Raw genomic sequence first — 17762 nt, 5'->3', positions numbered from 1 at the left:
AGAATTAAAACACATTAATATCCAGACACGATTTCACTTTCCCAGCCAAATTGTAAAATGTGAAAGGGACAGTGTTCTCCCAATTCTGCAGCAGTCACAAGGTTCAAGACTATTGGACAGCAATGCAGAAGCCACATCTCAGTGGGTAATTTCCATGTCCCGAAGTCAGAAAGTGGTGGGTTTGGTTTTCATTCTATAGACTTGAACATAAAGATCCAGACTGACACTCCCAATGCAGCATTATGGAAGGCTGCATTGTTAGAGGTCACCATATGGACTCCGACCTGACATCTGTCATTTCAAAGTCATGTAAAAGACCTTTCAACATTATTTCAAAGAAGAACAGGAAAGGATCTTTCTGGCCAATATTACTCTGAATTAATATCATAAGCATAGAGTCAAATCGTAGAGATGTACACGATGGAAACAGACCCTTCAGTCCAAGTCATCCATGCCAACCAGATATACTAAATTAATTTAGTCCCATTTGCTAGCATTTGGCCCATATCCCTCTAAACTCTTCCTATTCATTTACCCATCCAGATGCCTGTTAAATGTTGTAATTGTACCAGCCTCCACCATTTTGTCAGGCAGCTCATTCCATACACGTACCACCCTCTGCATGAAAGTGTTGCGCCTTATTTGCTGCTGTGTTTCTTATATCATAACACAGACAATACCATCAATGTGCTTGGCTGGTTGGAGCAGCCTGAGGATGTAAAAGGTGCTACAGAAATGCATGTTCCCCATATTTTCCTCTTTCATTTAGGTTGGCTGACCTGTCAGCTAACCTAAATGAAAGAGAAAAATATGGGGAACATGCATTTCTGTAGCACCTTTTACATCCTCAGGCTGCTCCAACCAGCCAAGCACATTGATGGTATTGTCTGTGTTATGATAGAGTGGTGTGTGGCCCCAGCTGGAGACAGCTGACCTGAAACACTACATGAAATCATGAGTAAATGTCTGAAAAGTGCAGCATGTGAGACACACTGTTGCTGCCAATATTGGAAACATCACTTAGTGTGTAGATTGGCAATAATAAAACATTGTGAAATCTGGATCAAATTAGGCTTCTGTCACAAGAAAAATTGAAAGTAATTCAGTCAGTTTTCTTTGGAAGTATCAAATTACGTTGAACAGTGAAAGGATAAAGCAAACTTGTGTGCTGTCTTAGTTTAAGAGCTGGAATGGCAAATGTGAGTTAGAGAAAGGAGAGTGTGGCTAATGAGAGTGATGGTGAGGGCCCACAGTTATCTTAAACCTCTGCTCAGTGTGTGAATACCATTCAACATCACACAGCCAGCCCACCAGGTGAGGGGCAGCATATTGGGACTGTTCAGGTACTGGGCAAACTTTTGAAAATCCTGAGAGAGAGAGAGGGGTACATGCAGTGGCCATCAAAAGCTAGTCGCAGTAGTCTTAACTACAACAACTGTCATTAATTGTTGTAACAATCCATCAATGTCCTTTATGCAAGGAAATCCGCCATCCTCCCCAGTCTGGCCTATTTCTAAACTCAAGCTAATGTGGTTCACTCTTAACTGTCTGCTCAAATGGCATAGTTAGTCTCTCAGTTCAATAACAGGTGCAAGGATGTGCAAGAAATGCTGGGTCGGACAGCGATGCTCAAATTCTATGAAACAATAAAGAGAAGCTCCTTGTCCTCCTGCACACCTTTCCATCCAACCCACGGCGCGCTGGTAATTTAAGTGTAATTCTCCTTGTCACTGGTAGACCCAATTCATGGATCCACAGGTTTCGTGGCTGGTTGGCCAAAGGAACTGACCATTTGCTGAGTGCCTTCTTATACAGGAATTCAACCCTCTATTTATAGGCATCAAGGGGCCTCACACCAGTTTTAGACATATAACTTGGATACCTATAGGGTTGTTCCTGACCAATATTGCATGAACACAGGCAAATTATACCACTACCCAGTACAGAATCAGTTCTTGCTGTCCACCATATTGGTCAGGGAGGGGTCATGGGAAATGAGCTGACATGGTGCACATTCCTTGAAACATTGAGGCCAATAGCACTAGTAAAAGGGCTCTCTGGGTTTTCAAATTATCAGCACAAACACAATTTAAGTAAAATCAATCATACATCGATTATACCTTTCCTTCCTCGAGACTTGTCTATTGCTTCACTCTCTAGGCCAGTCATCCACATTCTTACCTCAGTATGCCTCAGCTTAAAACAACCTCATGGTCTTCCTTTTATGCTTATTGAAAGCATTTCTTTGGCAAAACGTTTGTTAGTTTACCTGATATCTCCCAATGGGTTTTGGCATCAAATTTTGTTTACAAAGTTTCTGCGTAGCAATTTGGGACATTTCACTATGTTAATTATAAACAAAAATTGTTGTAAGGCTGAAAGATTAATTTTTTTGTGACTCACTTGCAGACGCTGCCTCACAGACAAAGGTAACAAGCTCATCTTCTATCTTCTTGAAGGCATCAAAATCATCCACAAAGAACGCATGCCTGTTACTGGGTTTATTTGCAATGTTGATAAGCTCTGAGTAATCAGCATCGGCAACACCCACTGCAAAGATACTGTAACCTGGAGCAGAAATAGATATGACAGTGTGCTTCAGTTCAACATATTTCTGACCATACTGAACTGTAGAAATGCTTAATGTGCACTTAGCTTGCTCTTTGTGATTGACATTGTTTGGGAATGCCTTCAACATTAGCAGTGTCAATGTAACACATACAATGCAATGTTAGAGTATTTTAGTTTTAATCCCCTTATTGGATGCTTTAAAGGATCTTGTTGATGCTTGCAGTGTCTTTATCTGAAATCATGCAAAATGATTGGACAGCAATGGACTATTCAGCCCATCTGATTCATGCCAGCATTTCTAGCCTCAGCCCACTCTCCTTTAATCTCACTTTATGAGTGAATGCCTCCATTGCTTTCTCGCTCTTATGCCTATCTAGCTTCCCCTTAAATGTATCCTTACTCTTTGCTTCAACTACTTCCTGTTATGATACAGTAGTGAGTTCTCATCGCTCTCTCAACACTGCATTCCATATGAGAAGTAAATTAACAATTAGGTTGTGGTTCATGTTGACTGAACAGTCACAACTTGTTTCCTACCTCTCTTTCATTTGTGATTCTCAGCAGCTTTGTTATACTGTTTGAGCAAAGGTGTTTCATTCTATCCACCCCATCCATTCCTTTAACAACCTCAAGTATTTTAATGAGACCATATCTTAATTTGCTCTTCTCCAGGGCTTGCCAGCCATTTGCAAGCACTCAGATCCCATGATATTGTTGAAAGACATTGGAAAATGTTCTTTCTGTGATCACACCTAAAATAAGAAACAGGAACCACAGCAGACTAAATGACTCCTCAAAACTGTTCCACCCATCCAATAAAATCCTTGGTGATCTTTTAAATCACCTCCAATTTCCTGCCTTATTTACATGTCCCATAATGTTCACAAATTTGCAGATCTCAGGTTTTAGTACACTCAATGACTAAGCATCCATAGCTTTCTGGAGTAAAGGATTCCAGAAATTTACAACCCTGATAAGGAGAATTTTCCCTAAATTAGTCCTAAATGGCCAACCCCTTATTCTCAGACTATGATGCCTTGTTCAAGACTCTCCAACCAGGGGAGAAATGTCCTCCTAGCTCTGCCCTGTCAAACTCTCCAAGAATATTATACTTCTCAATGAGATTCTTCAAAACATCCTTCACTCAAACAAGTTCATCACGAAGCCAGGCCCAAACAGGCACAGTTCTTATCACTAAGTGTCCACACAGTGAAGATTAGGATAGAGTGATGCATCTTTTGTGGGTTTCTAGAACTACTTTACTCCATTACCATCAATCTGCATCTCTTTGGAAATCTTGTCAATGTCATCTTGCGATCGACCATCCGTAATTACCACCAGAACTCTGGGAATGCCCTTCTGTAGTCCTGCCTCAACGGTAAAGATAGTATCCTTGGCATGTTTGATAGCCCTGCCTGAGAATTAAAAAAAAAGCATACAGCAAATGAATGAGGGTAGAAATCAAATGACAAGCATTAGTAAGAGAGTCAAAATCTTAAAATGTCCAAATGCACAATGGATTGATCTATACATGAACAGAACAAAATGCACAACTTGTCTGTGAGCTTTTATTCTCTTTATCCTGTATCCTTCAGTTCCATATACTTAACACCAAAGTTATCAGAAGAATTACTTTAATGCAAATATGAGTACTTGGTATATCTTGAGTGCAAGCTAAGTGAGGAAAGAGTATGTTGCCCTTACTAAGTTGGAGTATCCAATTCTTTCATTGCTGTGCACTGCTACATGAAAATCATAATGAAGTATTCTCATTTAAATGTGGACAGGAGGACTGACACACTGTGGGATTGTTGGCAACAACTTGAAAGGACACAGTAAAAGCACTTGATGTATAATTTGAGAAGTCAATTGGCTGTGCTTACTGCTGGCACATATCGTTTGGCTACTGCCCCATTTCCTAGAGTCAATGGTTGGAAATGCTGAAATATGAAAACCTGGTGCTTGATCTCATCATTTTGCAGGAAGATATTGGAAATACATGGAACTCCTGTCTGTGTGGAGTTTGCACATTTACCCGTATTTGTGTGGGTTTTGTCCGGGTGCTCCCATTTCCTCCCACAGTCTAAAGATGTACACGCTAGGTGGATTGGCCATGCCAAGTGGAGGCAGAGAGTGGTTGTAGATGGTAAGTATTCGGTCTGCAGGTCAGTGCTGAGTCGTGTCCCACAGGGCGCTGTTCTTGGGCCTCTGCTCTTTGTAGTTTTTATAAATGACTTGGATGAGGAGATTGAGGGGTGGGTTAGTATGTTTGCTGATGACACAAAGGTTGGAGGTGCCGCTGATAGTATCAAGGGCTATTGCAAGCTTCAGCGAGACATTTGACAGTATGCTGGGCTGTGCTGAGAAATGGCAGATGGAGTTCAACCTGGATAAATGCGAAGTGATGCATTTTGGAAGGTCGAACTTAAATGCTGAATATAGGGTTAAAGGCAGGATTCTCGGCAGTGTGGAGGAACAGCGGGATCTTGGTGCTCAAGTGCATAGCTCCCTCAAAGTTGCCACCCAAGTGGATAAGGTTGTTAAGAAAGCATATGGTGTTTTGGCTTTCATTAACAGGGGGATCAAATTTAAGAGCCGCGAGGTTTTGCTGCAGCTCTACAAAACCCTGGTGAGACCACACTTGGAATATTGTGTCCAGTTCTGGTCGCCCTATTATGGGAAAGATGTGGAGGCTTTGGAGAGGGTACAAAGGAGGTTTACTAGGAAGCTGCCTGGACTGGAGGGCTTGTCTTACGAGGAGAGGGTGACCAAGCTCGGACTTTTCTGTCTGGAGAGAAGGAGGAAGAGAGGTGACCTGATCGAGGTGTACAAGGTAATGAGAGGCATGGATAGAGTCAATAGCCAGAGACTTTTCCCCAGGGCAGGATTGACTGCCACGAGGGGTCATTGTTTTAACGTGTTAGGAGGAAGGTATAGAGGAGACGTCAGAGGGAGGTTCTTCACCCAGAGAGTTGTGAGCACATGGAATACTTTGCCAGTGGTGGTCGTGGAAGCGGAGTCATTAGTGACAATTAAGCGACTGCTGGACATGCACATGGACAGCAGTGAATTGAGGGGAATGTAGGTTAGGTTATTTTATTTTTGGATTAGGATTATTCCACGGCACAACATCATGGGCCAAAGGGCCTGTACTGTGCTGTACTTTTCTATGTTCTATGTTCTAAATTACCCCATATTGTTCAGGGATGTGTAGCTGGAGTACAGGGCAATGGGTCTGAGTGGGATGCTCTGAGGGTCAGTGTAGACTTGTGGGGCTGAAGGGCCTGTTTCCATGCTGTAGGGATTCTATGATCTATGATGTATGATCAATGAGCTCAGGATTAGGAGGAGGCCATTCAACCTCCTGAGCATGCTTCCCCATCCAAATAGATCACAGTCAACCTGCATCCTTATTCCAATTGCCCACCTAGGTTCTATCAACTTTAACAGCTTTGATTTAAATTTTATGATTTAAATAATAGACAAAGGCAAGTAAATGGGCAAAAGAACATCCACCAACTAAATCTTGGTTTGGTATACAGGATTTTGGTGAGGCCATACCAGATACAGTGTAGTGTTGGTTTCGCTACTTAAAGGATATATGTTCCAAGGGATGTGCAAGAAAGGTTCAGGTGCTGAGATGACAGGATTGTCTCATGAGGACAGACTGTGTAAAATGGGCTCATACCTTCTGAAGTTAGAAGGATGAGAGGTGATCTTGTTGAAAAATAGAAGGCAATTAGACTGCTTGGATAGATGCAGAGAGGCTGTTTCCCCAGTTGGAGAATCTAGAACTGACGGCAGTAAATGTGGCTGAGATGGGGAGAAATTTCTTCACAGCATGCATCCATTTCAGGGAGCTGTGGATTCTCAGTCACTGAGTATATTTAATAAATGGATCTATAATTTATTGGATATTAAAGGAAACAAGGAAAATGGGAATGAGATGGGAAAGTAGAGTTGAAGACGGGTGGCACAGTGACTCAGTGGTTAGCACTGCTGCCTCACAGCTTCAGGGACCCAGGTTTGATTCTGACCTCAGACAATTGTCTGTGTGGAGTTTACGCATTTTCCACATGTCTGCAAGGGTTTCCTCCTCTAGTCCAAAGGTTTGCACGTTAGGTAGATTGACTGTGCTAAATTGCCCGTAGTGTCCAGGGGTGTGCAGGCTAGGTGGATTAGCCACAGGAAAAGCAGGGTAAAAGGGAGAGGGTAGGTCTGGGTGGAATGTTCTTTGGAGAGTTGGTATGGATTTGATGGCCCAAATGGCCTGCTTCCACAGTGTAGGGATCCTGCAAGATTGCTTTATTTCTATTGAATGGTCGAGCAGGCTTTAGGGGCCGTATGTCCTACTCAAATTTCATTTTCTTAAATTCTTTACCATTTATCCACTGAAATTTACCAAGCCATGGAAACTATGCACAAGTAAAGAATGGGTCAAATTAACTTAATTTCTCATTCAACTTTTTTAGTCATTATTACAAAGTTGCATTTCCCTCCAAATGTGATTTAATTCTCATGTTTCCCAATCTGGCTGTATAAAGGTGATGAAGTACGTCAGCAAATATGATTACATCTGAAGTTTTGCAACATCATTACCATGTTTTATTTCAACAGGAAATTTGTGACTTGAGAAAGGAAATAGGTGTCCTAATAATAAATGATTGTCTCTTCTGGAGCATGTGATTTCTCTTTCTCTTTCTCTCTCTCTCTCTCTCTCTCTCTCTGTGAATTATAATTCAATTCTCTCTTCTTAACTAGTCAGCAGTCATCTTTTAACCATTTCATCTCAATGAATACTTTTAACCTTTTCACCATTACATTGTCTATTGAATACATCAGACAAAACAGCATTAATTAACAGAAGGAATTAATTACAAACACCTTGCATTTATACTGTGACTCTAACATAATAAAATGTCCCAAGATGCTTTATAGGAGCACAGTAACCCAATAGGAGCACTATAATACTGTGCCACATGAGGAGATACAAAGCCAGATTATGAAAGGCATGGTCAAAGATTTATTCAGGGTGTTAAAGGAGGTGAGTGAGATAAAAGAGGCGGAGAAGTGTAAGGAGAGTATTTCAGAACTCTGGATCATAGCAACCAATGATGAACAATTAAAATTGAAGATAGACAAAAGACCATAATTAGAGAAGCAGAGGTAATTTGGAGGTGTGTAGGAAAAGAGGAAAGGGCAAAACCCAAGAGTGAATTGAAAACAAGAACATGAATTTTAAAATGGAGGCAGTGGGTAACAGGAGCTAACATTAGTCAGCGAGTACGGGTGTGATAGATGAAGGGGACCTGGTATCAGGTAAGATGCACTCCACCATGTAATGTGAGGCCCGTTTCAAGTTTTGTATTGAGTTTTACTCAACAAAATGAAAACCTTGCAGTCCATTTAATTAGAGAAAAATAAACAGTAAAGTCTAATTGGTTTTGCTATATGTAAGATATTTTCATTTCTAAATTCAATGTAATTTTATTTTGCTCCCTTTCAAAGTCCTGCAGGATTACAATGCAACAGAATCCATACTCTGCTCGCTACACAGACTTTGTTTATATACAGGCATAATTTTCTTGCAAAATCCCACATAGCCTAGGCATCATTATACAGGATCCCACCCGTATTGACTGCTGTTAAATTCAACAATAGAAGTGTTTATAGATATAATGGAATGATAAACAGCTGTTAAATCTCTCCAAATATTATCTGCCGGCAGAGATGCTGTAGGTGGGTGCATTTTGAGAAGCTGTCTTTCGGGTGAGGAACTAAATTGTGAGCCTGCCTGCCCTTTCAGATTATTGTACTCCTTCCATTGACAAGAGGTCAAGGACTTGAATAAATATCTCAGGGAGGGGAGGAGAATGGTTGTTTTCTCATGCACAGAGTTTCTGTCATCCAGAATGTGCTACCTAAAAGGGAGATAGAAGCAGATTCAACTGCAACTTTCCAGTGGAAATTGGATAATGATTTATGGTGGTCTGAGTGGACAGAGCTTAAGCACTGTTAAAAAAGATACGTTTTGCCAAAGCTTTTTGCCTTGCGCTTAGCAGGACAATTTGCAAGAATACCAATTCAAGGGGAAAGTCCATATTTATGCTGCAAGTAAGGAAAGTACTGATTAATTTGCAAGTGCACACTGATCAGTATAGGTTGCCATAGAGAATGCACCCATTAAATGAAAATTGACAGTTAAGTGGCAGGCTTTGTATAAATTTTTAAGCAGCTTGTTAGCTCTGATTAGACAGGGCATTGCCCTGTGAAGTGAGCTACAGAACGGCTGTCACCTATTGTGTTGAGTCAAAACAGGCTCAGTGCCTAAAAAAAAGGTCAAAACTTTAGGGCTAAGTGGGAAAATGGGAACAAAGAATGTGACAAATTAGACAGTTCTTTCAGACAGCCAGCAGAGGCATGATAGATAAAATGGCCCTGCCCTGTGCTGGATACTTTCAAGATTTACAAGATCTCATGGCAACAATGTTGAAGAGTATATGAGCTGTCCGTGGTGCCCTGGTCAATAATATCCCTCAGTCACCATCACTAAAAGCAGATTATCAGATCATTGTTGTTTGTGAGATTGTGTTCTACTCAAATCGTATGACATGCTTCCTAAATTATAATAGTGGTTACACTTCAACAAGGTATCTCATTGGCTGGAAATGCTTTGAGGCTATGAACAGCACAATAGAAATGAAAGCTATTTCTTTCAATCACTTTTCTTCCACTGTCACCATAGTTGATGCTGAATGTTCACCATGGCACAAGAAATAGGTGGGAGTAGTGGACCATAATACACAGTGAGCCTGCTCTGCCATTCAACATGATCATGGCTGATCTTGGGCATCAACTGCAGTTTCCCAACCACTCTCCATACCAATCAATTCCTAAATCTATCACAACCTTAAAACTATTCACTGATGGAGCATCCACATTCTTTTGGGATAGATCAGTTTAAAGATTCACAACCCTATGACTGAAGTAATTTATTTTCATTTCAATCTTAAATGATTGTCCGCTTATCCTGGGACTACTTCCAGTGTTTTAGATACCCTGAACAGTGAAAAAAATCTATCTCTCCCGTGTTAAATCCCTTCAGAATCTTACATGTCTCAATAAGATCACCTCTGATCATTATAAACTTCAGTGACTATGTGCCCAGTTAACTCAGCCATTCATCATGGTGAGAAACACAGTTGGCGTTGTTAAGAATAATGAAGGTCATTTAAAAATTGTTTTTGTAGATAGATGTCATAGAAGTGAAATGTGACTTGCAACTGTAGTTAGTTAACAGAGATTAACACCATGGAAACACAAGAATAAGTTAGAACATCTACCCTCGCCACACAGGAAAGTTAGACTGACAATGAAACACCATATGAAACAGAACAGGGTTGACCATTTGAAAAGGGACATTATAATGAAAGGATATGGGGAGGGTAGACAGAAATGAAACTACAGTAAATAACTTAAGTTTTATATCAGCATTGAAATGGAACCAATGCAGTTACTTATCTCTCGCACTGTGATTGCTCTGATTTCATGCTAAACAATATTTTTCTGTACCTGTCTTGGTATTTCCACCTTTGTATCTAATACGTTGGACAGCATTGAGGAGATTCTCTTTGTCATTGTACGAGTTGAGGTGAAATTCTGTTCTGGGATCATCGCTGAACTGCACAATTGCAACCTGTTCCGTTTCAAATAAATATCAGATTGGTAAACCATCTAACCACTTGTTACATTCCAATTTACAATGAATTGCACGCATGAACATTTCTCAATGTTGATGGGCTATCTGGAACAAGGCGCAGTGCAGAAGCTGGAAGGCGGAAAGGAACAATCCCAGAGGGTCAGAGATAGTAGGAACTGCCGATGCTGTAGAATCTGAGTTAACAAGGTGTAGAGCTGGATGAAATCAGCAGGCCAAGCAGCATCAGAGAAGCAGGAAGGCTGACGTTTTGAGCCTAGACCCTTCTTCAGGAAAAGGGTCTACACATGAACTGGTTGCTTAAATATTTCTTCAGCCACGCAAGGGAACCAATAAATGAGAAAACTGAAAGGTGAAGCACATATAAATCTAAAACAGGAAAGCAAAATACTTTTGGATGCTGAAGATCTGAAATAAAAACAGAATGTGCTGAAAGTATTCACTCGGTCCAGCAACCTCTGTAGAGAAATGCATTAACTCAGTTTCTCTGCCTGTCTCTGTCTTTCCAAATGCTGGCTGAAATATGGGGTAGTTCCAGCATTTTCTGTTTATAGTTAATGTGAAATAGTTCTCCCTAAAACTTTTAGTTAATGCATTGAAGTGAATTTGCAAAGAGAGTTACAAGGTCAATTTCACAGAATTGAATTTCATGTTGAGTACACTTGAAATGTGTGCAAAAGCAAAGACCAATTTCCTAATGTCAAAGGGACACTAGGGTAAAGCTTTATATGAGGTGCACATTCTTCTGTATAATGTCTACACGAATGAGATATTGAGGTTAGCACTCGTTCAAAAGGCTGACAGTTTAAAAGTGCACTGAGGATAGTTAATGCCGAATTTAAACATGCAAATTCCCATATAGTACTACTCAGTTTAGAGTCAGAAATTTTTGTCTCTGTTAGCTTCAGGACAATCACTTTCTCACATGGAATAATATATGGAGTACAGAATTTGAACTCCTGAAACAGGCCATTCAGCTTGTGCTTCACATAAATCCTCTTTACACCCTCATCAACAAATCTTTTACTCCTTTTTCCCTTGTGTGTCTAAACTCCTTTTAAGTTAATAACTGGTGATTTTTCTCCTCTATCACATTCCACCAATGGAGGATGTATGTGTTGGGTGTAAAAGTTTGTGAAAGTGTCCATTTTTTCAAAACGTATTCAACGCGTGAATCATATGCAGAATCAACAAGTAATTAAGAATGTTACTGTTTTCTTGCCACTGGAGTTTTATGCCTAAGTAGGGAGGTTATTCCTCAGTTACATGGGTATTGGCAAGACCACATTGGAGTACTTGTACAGTACTGGCCTCTTTATTGAAGAAAGGGTGTAAATGCTTTAGAAATAGCTCAGAAAAGGTTTATTGTACTCATATTTAGAATGGGTGGGTTGCTTTATGAGGAAAACTTGGACAGGCTAAGCTTGTATGCACTGGAGTTTCGAAAAGCAAGAAGTGACTTGACTGAAACACGGAAGGTCCTGAAGGGTTTTTACAGAGTACATATAGAAAGGACGCTCCTTCTTGTGGGAGAACCTAGAAATAGGGGGCTTTTTTTAAGAATAGGGAGTCATTCATTTAAGAAAGTGTTGCAAATCCTGGAACACTCCCTTTGGGAGGTGAACGGGCTGAATTTTTTTTTAAGGTAGACATGGATAAATTCTAAGTAAGCAGAGGGGTAAATGGTATTGGGGTAGGTGGGAATGTTGAGGGTACAATCAGGACAGCCATGATCTTAGTAAATGGCAGAGTAGGCTGAAGGGGCAAATAGTGAATTCCTGCTCCCAACGCTGTGTTTGTATGTGTGTGCGAGAGTTAGAATTGTCACATGTTTGGTATTAGTGTGTTAGGTATCAATGGGTTCTCTAAAGAATTTGCAATAAAGATTCTGCTTGACCTTCATCGATTATAAAACAAGCCTCAGGCTACAGTATGGTGTGTAAGTCTGGTCATCATGCTTTAGGGAGACTGCCTCAGTCTTGGAGAGGGTGCTGAGCAGATTTAGTGAAAAGGGTTGAGAGACACTGGAGAAGCTGAGATTGGTCACCCTACAGCCGTGAAAGATTTCATTAATGTGTTCACAGTAATGAAGGGCATTGAGAGAATAAATGGCGAAAGATGGTTACTACTGGTAGCAGGATGAATAATCAGACAACGCCAATTTATCAAATTGTCATGAGAACCAAAGGAGGGAAGAGGATTTATTTCTCATGAGTTACTGTGATCTGGAACATGCTGCCTGAAGGGGAATTACAAACAGATTCGATTGTAACTTTCAAAAGGAAACTATATCATTGCTAGAAGAGAAAAAGGAAAATGCAGGGCGATGGGGAAGGAGGGATTGACTAGGACTAATCAAATAGTTCTTACAAACAGCCAACACAGTCACAATGGACTGAGTGTGCTCTCTCTGTGCTTTAACAATTTTGAATTTGAAGTCTGGTCTTGCTATGGCATAAGGCAGCTGACACAAAAAATGACACATAAATCCGATCATATTCCAATCAGCAGACAGAACCAGAGAACGATCCAATATGGCACTGATTCTGAATTTATACATGCCGGACCCTACTTCTTTTCTAGTGCTTACCTGAGTTCCCTCGGGGCCAATCTTGTCCAGAGCACCAATCGTATTGTACAGGAAGCCGATGATCTTGACAAAATTGTCATCACCGATGCTCCATGACCCATCCACAAGAAACACCAAGTTCGCTCTGGCAGCTTTACAAACTGGAGGAAGAAGACAAAGAATGAATTGTTACCAAAAACAACTGAAAGCTGCTTCTCACAGTGAGTTCCCACAGAAATAGGAAGGATATAAGAACATCAGAGATACCTTTCATCCATGGACCTGCCTATTCATTCAGCCGGTCTGTGTCTTTGGAGCAGCTTTGGTTATCTAACACTTGATACCCTTACATAATAAAAAATGGTCAACCTCAGTTTGGAATTTTACCAACTGACCCACTTTGGTAGGTTTGGATTCCGGATTTGTAGGTTAGATGGGCTTGAGATCGGTATGACAGGTCGGCACAACATTGAGGGCCGAAGGGCCTGTACTGTGCTGTAATGTTTTATGTTCTATGTTCTATGTTCTATTTGCACTGCCCTGCTGTATGACCAAGGCTTCCTGACATCACCTCTGTAACCCAGTTCTAATTCTAAAGATTTTAAAGTTACATCTCTCCTTAAGAGGAAATAGTTTCTCACTACCTATGCTAACAAACCCTTTAAACAGCTCAAATCCCCCTAATCCAATCACCCCTTAATCCTGTTCTACACCATAGCTGTAATGATTAGCATGACTAATAACTAACAAAACCAATTAAAGTTGTTTGAACAGAGGTGCTGGATATTCTGTAAAGAAGACACAGTGCAAGATATAGAGTGGAATGGTAAAAGTATCCTCAACCATGTGTGAAGGCTAATCTCGACTGGAACAAAAATACTGAGCTATATAAATAACTGTACTCCCCAAACCAAGGATTTGAATTGTAACACAAATGCCTTACCTTCCCGGGCAGGAGGAATTGTAGGTAATGGGGTTGTAGTTGCAAGAGGTGCAGGTGGCTGGGTCGGAACCGGAGCTTAAAGGAAAGAAAGGCACATTGCAGTCAAAGCCACTTTTCCACACAGACATAATACCCTCACAGAACATTCTGCTTAACAACATGCATTTGCATAGGTCCTTTCAGTGTGGAACATGCTCAGGTATCTCATAGGAGTATCATCAGACAAAAATTTACCACAAATCTCATGAGAAAGTAATACCACAGGTCACCAAAAACATGGATGAAGGAGTTGGTTTTAAGGACCATCTTAAAGAAGGAGGTGTAGAGCAAGATGTGCAGCAATTATGGAGGGAATTCTACAGCTCTGGACCAGGGAACCTAAGACATAGTGAGATGGTTAAATGCGGGCTGTGCAAGAGGATGGAATTGAAAGAGCATACAGGTATCCAGAAGGAAATGGGGCTGGAGAAAATTACAGAAGTTGGAAGGGTAAGGCTCTGGAGGAGTTTAAACGCAAGAATGAATGTTAAAATCAAGGCATTGCTTAATCGGGAACCGATGTAGATCAAGGAAGACAACAGCAATTCATCAATGAGACTTTGTGTGAGTTAGAATAGGGGCAGCTAAAATTTAGGGAAGCTCCCTGAGGAAATGGGAATGCTTGTTCATGATGAACAATGTGTGCTTTACAAGCACTTAGATTTAAAAAACAGCTTTTGATACCACATCAAAGAAGTAATTCAACTGCACGCAACAATTAGAGAAACCAGACTGTGCAATGGAGGTGAAACTGAAAAATCAAAGTGGGCATTGCAGAGAGAAGAATGGACAATTGTAAATTAAGCTCTGTTGGCATGACAACAGCTCTCTGGTGAAAACAAGATTCAGCACTGGGGTCATCACAGTTTACATATCAATGTTCACTGATACACTGAAGCGTGTATGAAGGAAGAAGGGACATACAGTTCAAGTAATTAAGGACAGCAAATTAAACTTGAAACAAGAATAGGGAAATGGTGAATGTGCCACTTCCTGTGCTCACACGTGTGAATTTGATCGTGCAAAAATTTGCATTTCTGGTGGTACTCAGGACATTCAAAGTGTTTTACAATTAGTGGAGTATTTTCTTTGAAGTGGAGTCACTGTTGGAATATGGCTGCGAGTTTACACATAGCAAGATCCCAAAGTCATCCTTCATTTCTTTTTATGATGTGAAGAGATAAATATTGTCCAGGCCTCAGTATTTATTTGAAGAACTCGTTCGATCTTCTTAAAAGTAGTGTCATGGGATCTTTTACATACACACAACAGGGATGACCAGGCCTCAGTTGAACATTTCACTCATTCAGAAAGAATGGAACTCCCTCGGTGCCACACTGGCAGTGTTGGTCTACACTTTGTATTCAATAGTCTGGAGTGGGGCATTTACAACTGTGACTATCTGACTCACAGAGCAAAGTCCGAAACAGTACAGACACAGTTCTAGTTGCTGTACCATAATAGCCCCATCAGGGAATTTTGAGAAGCAAACCGACCACTGCTTTAAGGCATCTTGAGTCATAATGACAGACTGAAGAAGTTGAGATGGTTACTGTCTCCTGAGGAGATATTACTTGACAAGAAAAAACTGTAGATGCTTGAAATCGGAAAGAAAAACAGAAATTTCTGGGAAAACTCAGCAGGTACGGTGGCATTTGCGGAGAGAAAGCAGAGTTAACATTTCGGGTGCAGTCTCCCCTCTTTAGATATTACTTGAGATGCAATTAACAACAGACAATTTGAAGTCCATTACATGTTTGAAATCATAAACTGCAAGATCAGATGGTAGTTTATTTCACAGCTGTTTATGGGAGCTTGCTGTGCGCAAATTGGAGATTGCACTTTCCGCATTACTACAGCACCTATACTTCAAAACGTACTTCATTAGCTTATCATCATCCTTAATAGTGTGATAGAAAGGCGAATATCTCCTTTATGCACCTTTATGTCATCACTTCTCAAAGACTTTGAAATGAATCAAACCACCTGGGATTTAATGAAACCAGACACAGTGGTGAGGTGTGAGGCTGATCCACATAATCACAGGGGAATTTACATATTCCTTTTCCATCAGCAGGAAATTTATGCTTTCATTCTAACTACTAGTATACATAACATACATAAACAAGACTCAGAATTAATGTTACATTAGGAAATAACTGATCTATCATCTTTGAATGTTTATGTCGATGTGCTCACTGTGTATTTCCAGAGAGTCACAATCTAGTGTTTCCTATTAAGTTTCATCCAGAGTACTTGAACTCTGCCTACTCTGTAGTATTTATACACAGTGATGTGCAGCTCCATGGCAAACAAAAGGTTGCTCCTGGGTTCTAATCCCCTTACACTTCAGCCCATTCCCAAGTTTCTTCCCCTGGTCATAAGCATTACCTAACACTTCTCAAATGACTTATTTAGTTTATTTCTTTTTATAGGCTTTGCAATACATTTTTCCTTATTTCTCCCAGCGTTCTCCAAATCATTTGTCTTCATTCATCTTTGTCAAGAGATAGGGAAGGAAAGTCTATAACGAGGTATTAGACAATCGAGGTGAAGTTGATAAGTTTGCAGTTTCTTTACTGCCTTCCACCTCGATTTCATATTGATGTAACTGCAGAAATATACAGAGAAGTTAAATTGGCTCTTCTTTTCCATGATGGTATTAATTCTCTGAGGAAGGAGTAAGGCATAAACGTTTATGCTGAGTTATGAACAATGTGATTAGTTGCTTGGTAGACTGTCTTCAAGAGGTCACCTCATTTGTAATAGGTTTTACAGGTGAAACAATTTGTTTCCCCGTTCTCCCCACCACAACCTCTCTTCAGGGAATAAACTTGCTTTAGGGGTCCAGTAATCAACTTCTGCTATCACATACTCAATTCAGATTTATGCCCTTAACTGCTAGTGGGCATTTTACTGCCCTCTTTGCTTTCTTAAAGCTCATTTCCACAATTATGTGCTGTGGAAGATCTAGGCAGTGAATCCTGAACTGTATGTTGTCTATCCTAGTTTGGACCCGCTCTTTTATCACATGTTTGATGCCACACTAAGAGTTTGGATTCTTTACACAATAGTCAAGAAGATAACATCAAGAATTTTCCAGGCTTATATTTATCATAATTCATGCCAACTACTATACACGATAAACATATACAATATTCTATAGTTAGGTTAGGTAATGTCCAGTCTATCTTTTAAATGCTCACATCAATGTACTCGGTGTGTCTTCCAGACAGTCACATTCTAGTATGTTCAAGTGAGTTTCTTCCAGTGTATTCCAGTAACACCTACTCCATGGTATTTATACTCAGTGCCGCGCAGCACCGTGGCATCATTACAAGGTTGCTCGCAAGCAATGTTAAAGGGGAGCTTTGGTTGGTGCTACCAGGCAGCTGATCCTGGCTATTCCACCACACTGTCTATATGATCCTCTCCTTTGCTGGGGATGTGCCTGAACCAACACAACTGCTTCGATTTCATGACTACCAACAAACCTGGGAGCTCTGTCTGTTGCAGAACTGCTGCATTCGTGACTCACGCTGCCGGGATACAGCCAGAGCAACCCGCAGACAGTGTGGAGCATCTTTTCTCCATGACTGCAAGTTGGCAACATTTCACGGCAATACAGCAAGACACTGAGAAGACTGGCCTCAGAACCCAGCGGCTGGGTGTTATCCCACATCTATTTTGTGTGGATACCTACCACAGTAACTGCTTCTCTTGTGTGTTGATGAGTTCTGCTGCGTGGGACAGACACTTGTCATGGTGGAGCTGAAGTAGCGGAATTTGCTAACCACTTCCAGAGGGTGTTGTTGAGGGTGTTGTTGAGTGCGATCAGACCATAGGTTTCTTGATGCTTGACAGAACCAGCCTCTGATCTAAGCTATCACTGGGTCAGAAAGCTTTAATTTTATGAGATTTCT

The 17762-nt window shown here is 40.7% G+C and overlaps 1 protein-coding gene across 6 annotated transcripts in view; it reads right to left on the bottom strand.

Annotated features, from left to right (window-relative positions):
* col14a1a (collagen, type XIV, alpha 1a) overlaps positions 1-17762 on the bottom strand; it is a 222218-nt gene that overhangs the window by 61344 nt on the left and 143112 nt on the right. For all 6 annotated transcript variants that reach the window (XM_048528630.2, XM_059645936.1, XM_059645937.1 and 3 more), the window contains 5 exons: positions 13801-13875; positions 12879-13018; positions 10144-10267; positions 3843-3986; positions 2404-2568 (listed from right to left, as the gene is read on the bottom strand). In XM_048528630.2, the coding sequence (XP_048384587.1) occupies positions 2404-2568; positions 3843-3986; positions 10144-10267; positions 12879-13018; positions 13801-13875 (648 nt within the window). The remainder of the gene's footprint in view (positions 1-2403; positions 2569-3842; positions 3987-10143; positions 10268-12878; positions 13019-13800; positions 13876-17762) is intronic.

This window comes from Stegostoma tigrinum, chromosome 5, assembly GCF_030684315.1.
Source record: "Stegostoma tigrinum isolate sSteTig4 chromosome 5, sSteTig4.hap1, whole genome shotgun sequence".
Classification (NCBI taxonomy): domain Eukaryota; kingdom Metazoa; phylum Chordata; class Chondrichthyes; order Orectolobiformes; family Stegostomatidae; genus Stegostoma; species Stegostoma tigrinum.
This window is presented reverse-complemented; position numbering and strand designations above follow the sequence as displayed.